Here is a 7,798-nt window from a genome sequence, read left to right on the forward strand (position 1 = left end):
CACAAAATGGATTATTTTAACAAAACTTTATTGCTATTTTAAAGAGTAAAAGGAACAATATAATTATACATAAATTATTATAATTATAATAAATTATATCTATAATTATTATAATTATAATGATAATAATTATAATTATAAACAATTATATTATAATATTTTTTTATAATTATATTGTTTTTAGTTAATTAAATTATTAACGAGAATTCTAACCATATCTTCAAAAAATAGTTTTTTGCATTTTCTTCCAAATCCCAATTACCTTCGAAAAATTCTTTTCTTTTGCGTTTCCTTTTTTCTTTATTTTAATTAATTTCGTTTTCTGAAATAATATTAATTTTATTCATTACTGAATATTTTTAGTAATATTTCAATATTTTGTTTTTATTTTAATATTTTTAGTGTTATTTGAAACTTTTTTTTGAAAATTAAAAAATGTTTTCCTTCTAGATTTTAGTTTTTCTTTTCATATTCTTAAACCTGAAAAGTTTTTGGTGTTTTTTCCTATTTACACTTAGAAATTTTTCTCGCATTTTAATCGGATTTCAAATAATTTTTTGAGTTTTTCGTTTGTATGTTGGTGATATTGAGCAAATGAATTGCAATTGAAATACGACACTGTGTGTGGCAAATGTCGACATTCAATGAGACATATATATTTAAACATCAGTAAAAAGAAGTTGGGTCGATGCAGAGTTTGCGCTTCAATAGAATCAGGGACGGTTTGCGAAATATTTGCAAAAAATTTTCCTTTTTTGAAAATTTTGGTAATAAAATAAAAAATAACCGAAGGGAATGAAATTATATTAAATTAACTATATTTTTTTCTTAAACAGTTCTTTTTAATTTCCATTTGCAAATATTCAAGGAAGAAAATAGTACAAAAAAAATAGTTTTCTCTTAAATTTCTAATTTTTTTGAAAAAGAAGGCAAATCGTTCAAAAATTTGTGATTTTAATTTAGAAAATAGTTTCTAATTTCTGTTGAAGTTTTAATGGTCTAGTTTCATAAGGAGAATAAAATCGTGTTTTTTGTTTTCAGATTTTCAAATTGTTTTCAAGGATTTTTTTGACTTTTTTTATCGGCTTTGTCCTGCGCACAAAGTTTTGAGAATTTGGGGCAACGCATTGACCTAGAAAATGATGTTTGCTTCTTTTTCTCCCTTCCGCTCATAAAAGGATTCACTATTTTGTCTTTTTAACGTTTCAGGATTTTCCAACTATTTTTCTTTTTCATTTATATACGATAAATTACTTTTCTCTTCTCGAAAAAGACGAAAATTTGTTAAAATTTCATTTTTCAGCAAATGAGTAATTAAAATTTGTTTTCTATTCAAGAAAAAATTGAAGCAATTAGGAATTTTTTTTAGTATTTTCAAAATTGCATGTCTTTGGATCTACGTTTAGGTAATTACTTTATCCTATTAATTTAATTTTATGAATTTTTTTTTTTAGGAAATTCACGATTTAAAAAAAGTGGAAGAGTCTTCAGAAAGAAAATTTTGATGCGAATAATTGTTTACTTACAGGAATGGGAAGAAATTTTTTGGATATTCTAATACTATGGGAATAAAGAAGGTAAAATAATTTACAAAATTTTTGGAAATTAATTATTTAATTAAATTAATTAAAAATTATCAAATTGAATTAATTCTTTTCAGATTATTTTAGTATTCAATTTAAAATTTAATTTAAATTTAATTTGAATTTAGTTTAAAGTTAAAAAAATATTTTGTTGTAACTTCGTCGCTTTTGAGTAAATTTAAAAGAAAAATATTGCTAGTCATTCCTATTGGAAAATCGTCATTGCGATCGATTTTGCTTTTTTCACGCCTCTCTTTTTTTTATTATTTTTATTTTACATAATTTTCTTTCTCCTATTTATTTTTGTCCTGTTATTAAAATTATCTGTCTTTTACTATATTATTCTCCATTCTTGTCACACTCATTCTGACCCACAGAGAGAACAAATTTCACCTATATCTTGGAGTTTCCGAGGAGTACAACGCGCGGCGCCTTGAACTAGTACCGAACAGTCCGTGACTAACATTTAGAGCTCGAGCTGCTTCTCAAGGGAGAACAACAATTTTCACTGCACCAAAAATCTAACTAGGTAATTTTATCGAATTTTTCAATAATAAATTAAATACTATTTTATTAAATTTCTTCCATTCATTTTTTTTTTTCTAAAATCATTCAAATTCGTAATTATTTTAGAATTTAGATTCTTTTCCATACGATTTTTTTTCTGTTTTGAAAATCAAATTTTGATTATATATTTTATACGTTACAAAAATTAAGATTGAAAGTAGATTTTTATTTATTCAGTGCTTATTTGTTTTTTAACCAAAAGTAGTTTTTCTTTTTGTAATTTATATTTTTATTGAAACTTTAAGAATTTTTATTTAAAACTTATGAAGAAAATTCAAAAAGAAAATTTGTAGTTTGATTAATTCAATTAGTCTTAAATATAATAATTGAATTGAAACAAGACATTGAATTAATCAAATGGCAAAATTTCTTTTTTAAAATTTTCATTAGTCGTAAATAAAAATTCATCGTCAGCCATAAAAAAAAATATTGAATTAATTAATTACAGTCTTTGTGATATTAAATTTCAAATACAAATTTTTCTCAAGTAGTTTACATTCAATTTCCCTGCTCGTGTAAAATATTTGCAAAAAATCATTTCCACGATTTATTTTACTGTTTTATTAGAATTTTGTTTTTTAATTTAGAAACTATTAAAAAAATTTTCTACCTTTTCTGAAAATTCCATTTTTTAAAAACTGAAGTTTTAAATTTATTTATTTAATTTTTTAAATTGCTGCTATTTTAGTTTTATTTTACTATTTTTTTTATTATTTTATTATTATCATTTCACTTATTTATTTATATCACAAATAAACGGGTCAAGTTTTATTTATTTTACATATAAACGAACTTACAAAATAGGAAAATATTTTTTCATACAATACTTATTTTCAATAAAATTGTTAAAAAAAAGTAAATTTGGGAATTTAGTTAATTTTTCAAGTTTTTGTTATTATTTTATTACTTTGCCATTAGTTATTATTTTTTTCTACCTTTTTTAAATTAAAAAATTTTTTTTCTCAATATTTCTACATTTCTTTTAAATATTCTTTTTTATTTTTTTTAAATTCTTTTATATTTTATTATTTCTGCATCTGTTTTTATTATTTGTTACCTTTTGTATTTTACTATTTTTATTTTGTTACATATTTTATATTTTATTATTTTTACATTTTTCATTTTGTATTTTATTATTATTTTCTACATTTGTTCTCTACTTATTTTCACATTTATTTACACGTAGAAATTGTTTGTTTGCAAAAAAAAGTTTTCTGTATTTAAAACATTTTTCTATTTTTCTTCTTATTTCATTAAATGGACAAGTCTAACAAGAATCAAAAAGCCTTTTATGTGCTCTGCGCACATCAATACGCTTTTCTTCTTAACCCTTCACTTGACGTTTTTCTTTAAAAGAACCCTTAACTTTATAAAAATACAGAGGGGAAAAACACTCTAGGAAAATATTTTCTTACAAAATAATTATTGTAAAATTATTTTTCAAATTTTTTTTTAAACTATTTGAAAATTATCCGAAATTATTTGAAAATTATATGAAAATTATTTGAAAATTATTTGAAAATTATTGGAAATTATCTGAAAATTATTTGAAAATTATTGGAAACTATCTGAAAATTATTTAAAAATTACTGTAAAAATTTAGGTATAAAATTCCAGTTCTAAACTATGAAAGAAAAAGTATTTTTCTACCTATTAAATACGTCTGATAAATTGAATTTCAATTTTCTTTAATTAGACCCATTAAATACTTTTTTCAAACGAAATCGAATAATTTTTATCGCCTCATTTTTATAATGGAAAATGTATTTCTCCATCAGAGAGAAATTGATTATGGATTTTCAATAACGTGGAACTTGAAAGTGTTAATCAAATTATTCTTTCAATTATCTTTTATCTCTATTTGGAAATTTTTCCCTATCAAAGAATTTCTCCTGTTAGTTTTTCACATTCAATTCAATTGATCAAAAACAATAATATAATTCAAATACATTAACAAACGTTTTAAGTACAAAATATTTATTTCTCTTTTTACAGAAAATTAATTCGAATTTCTCATTTCGGATCACAAAAAGAAAATGGAGAAATAATTTGAAATTTTTTTACGGGAAGAAAGTAGAGAAGAAAAATGAAAACTTTTTTTGTGAAAAAAATTATTGAAAAGGAATGGAAGGAAAATTTTGAAAAAACGATTTTTTTCGATAGGATGGAGAATAAAATAGAAGTAAATTTAATTTGATTTACTGTAAATGTTTTCTGAGATAATGGCAGACGTGCAATTGCGAATAATAAGATTTAGGGCACTCACTGACACTTGAGACGGATCTGACGACATTATATAGGGCAGAGATATATAGATTCGTATTCAATATCAAACATAATCGGGACAAAATGTAGGTCTAGGGGAGCCAGCTGACAGAAATTATATAAGCGCTTGCGCTTCTTTTTTAAGGGCAAATTTTTCAAACGCCCCACAAAATCACGGTCAATCTTTTTTAATATTTCGAAATTTTTATTCTCCCTTCACTCGTTTAATTTATTAACAATTTTCAAAATTTCAATATTCGAAAATTCGATCATTAGTCTCAAGGTTTTAACCACATTTCGAATAAAATTTGCAAAAAGTATTTATGAAATTATTTCTAATCAGTTGCATTTTAATTTCTAATCAATTAAAAAAATCGACTCCAATATTTACCAGAAAATTAAAATTAGATATTAATTATTAAATATTATAAAAGAAAATTTTCAAATAACGTACGCAAAAAAATTGTTTGCAAAAATTATTTGTTCATTATTATTTATTTTTATAAGCAGTTACAATGTAATAAAAAAAGGAAATTATAATTAAAACTCAATTATTATGACAAAAGAAAATATTTTTTGTAAAGAGTTAAATTTAGAATTTTATTTTTATACTTTATAGATTGGATTTAGAGAGAATTGTGAATGAATTATAAAAAGTTGACTCGATAGATAACTAAATGTAGTGTTCATTTGACCGTGACCGAGAGGACAAGTTGGATAGACTTAGTTCTCGAAACTATGCAATAAAATTTAGAAAAAAAACGCAAAAAGAAAATTAATTAGATAATGAAAGACAATAGAAGATGCGATAATTTTTCTCTTTCATTAAATAAATAACATTCCGGGAAAATGTGGGGAAAAAAACAGGAATATTTGCTAATTGAACGCAAAAAATTAATTTTACAATTGAATCGGAAAAAATATTAACTGAATTATTAATTTCATTAGTCTTTATTCTTTAATTACTTTTAATTAACTTTCTTTTAATTAATTACGATGCTTTTCGCCTCTTTTCGTTATTAAACGATTTTTATAATTAGAGACATTTCTTTTAACTCATCTAGTTAAATTAAAAATATATTTTGGGTCTTTTTTATTTCTTTTTTTTATAACTAAATAAAAATACTAATTTTTTCGCAGAGAATGAAGTATTCGCCACAACAACGACAACAGCAGCAACAGGAACAGGAAAATTGCGATAAAACACGAAAATCCGTGAGCGAAATGAATTCAACGAATGTGACACCATCACGACGTGATTTGACAGTGCACGATTCAACGATGGATAATAATAATAAAAAATTACCGACTACTCGACGATTTAATTGTCGTCCGGGAATGTTCGCTTGGATGAGGGTATTTCGATTTGCAACAATTCTTCAGCAAGTTGAATGCTAGTCAACAAGAGAGAAGTAAAAAAAAGGAAACATGACATTTAACAATTAATGTCAGTTAGCTGCATTTATAATATGTATAAAAAGAAAATGAAAAATTTGCAAATTTACAAGCGCGGGCGCCTGTATAAATGCACACTGCCATATACACGTGCACACGTGCGCCTACGCATTTCCATTATAGAGCGTTCTCGCAGCTGTGCATTCGATTTGCAGATCGTTAGGGTGTTTGCGCTGGCCACAAATCTCTCCTTTCTTTTTAAATAAATAGGAGCATTGCATTTTTTTTAATTTTCTTCTCTTTTTTTATTTTTTTATTAATAAAAAACGTGTTTTTTTTAAAATTATTTTTTATTATTTTCCTTGAAAGAATTGTATTTTTAATTAGTTTTCTAATTTTTTTCAATCAGAAACATTAAATTTTCGTTGAAGTATTTGAATAATTGAATGTTTCGTTGAGTAATAAACAATAGACTGGGAAATTGAAAGCCCTTTGTTTGAAAGAAAAAATAACGCCGTTGTTGGTAGAAATCAAAGTTTAGATGACAATCGACAATTGTTTGTTAGTATAAATTATTAATCACGTTTATTGAAAATTGTACAATTATTTTCTTTTGAAAAATGTTGAAGATTACATAGACTCAAAACTGTTGGCACTCTGGTTCGATAGGATATTGAGAATATTTATATTTTTCTGTTGAAATTAAATAAGCTGCGCTTATATTAATTATTAATATATTCCTAACGAGAAAATATTTCACGAAAAGTTATATTTTAATTTTTTTTATGAATTTATCTAAATATTTAATTTAATTTTTCTTTTTTGATTAATTTAAATAACTAAATTCATTTAATTTAAATTAAGTAAATAAATTCAAAATTAAAAGAATTTTAATATTTCTTTTTTCAAGATTCTAGATTTCTTGAATTATTAATAAAATTTCATCTTTTGATTTGAAAATAAAATCAGAAATGTATTTTCGTCAGGAATATAATAAATTTGTAGATATTAGAAAAAAATATTTTTATTAGGTTTCTTTTTTGTAAATACCTTAAATAGATTTTTAAAAAAAGCGAGCTTATTTAATTTTCGATTATAAATATTTCTCTAACCCAACAGTAAAATTAACAGCAAAGTGTTCCAAGGGGAGAAATGTTAATTTATAGAGAATCATCTGAAAATACGTGTACAGAAAAGAAAAGTTTAAAAAAACATTTGGTGATTTTCTTTAAATAATTTTTATTATAAAAAATTTTTGTTTAATTATACGATTAATTAATTGATTTAATTTCGAAGAGATCGAACTGATAAATACATTTTAATTAATTATAATTACATTTTTTGTAATTAATTATAACTAAATTTTTTCTAATTTAGTTTATAATTGAATTTATTTTAATTCATTATAATTAAAATTAACAACTTTAAATTTATTTGTTTATATTTTTTTAATTTTTAGAATATTTATCATCACCAAATGTTTTTATTTTGTCATAACAATATTTTGTGATTACGAGCATAAATTAAAAAAAAATAATAAAGTGTTTGACTTCTCAAACTAAATTTTGTTTTTTATTAGAAAATCCCACTCCCAAAATTTAATTTAAATAATTTTAAAAATCTGTAAAAGTAATAAAACAAATAATTGAAATTATAGTAAATCATTTTCCTTTAAAAATTTAAATAAGTTAATATTTAAATTTGAAGGTTTTTTATTAATTAGTTATTATTTTTTGAGAAATTTTTTTTTTTAACTTTTCGAGTTCATTGACAATAAGAAATGATAATTTTACATTTAGGAAGACTTAAAAAAAAATATTTTCTATTTTTAACTATTACAACATTTGACACATTTCTCAATTCCCACCTACTTTTAAACAAATATTTAAACTCTCGACGCCAATTGGTTCAAATTGGATCACGTGACTCTCGAACAATAAACTTCAACTTTTCTCTTTAAAATTCAATTCTTCGAACGGATTAATAAA

The 7,798-nt window shown here is 22.8% G+C and overlaps 1 protein-coding gene across 1 annotated transcript; it reads left to right on the forward strand.

Moving 5' to 3' along the window:
- Window positions 1–1,771: 1,771 nt before the first annotated feature.
- Window positions 1,772–6,631, forward strand: LOC122502030. Its single transcript, XM_043611878.1, has 2 exons — window positions 1,772–2,112; window positions 5,556–6,631. Exon 2 carries the CDS (start codon window positions 5,559–5,561, stop codon window positions 5,811–5,813), a length of 255 nt encoding a protein of 84 aa, XP_043467813.1. The 5' UTR covers window positions 1,772–2,112; window positions 5,556–5,558; the 3' UTR covers window positions 5,814–6,631.
- The last annotated feature ends 1,167 nt before the right edge of the window (window positions 6,632–7,798 follow it).

The sequence above is a fragment of the Leptopilina heterotoma genome, unplaced genomic scaffold, assembly GCF_015476425.1.
Source record: "Leptopilina heterotoma isolate Lh14 unplaced genomic scaffold, ASM1547642v1 Lhet_22, whole genome shotgun sequence".
Classification (NCBI taxonomy): domain Eukaryota; kingdom Metazoa; phylum Arthropoda; class Insecta; order Hymenoptera; family Figitidae; genus Leptopilina; species Leptopilina heterotoma.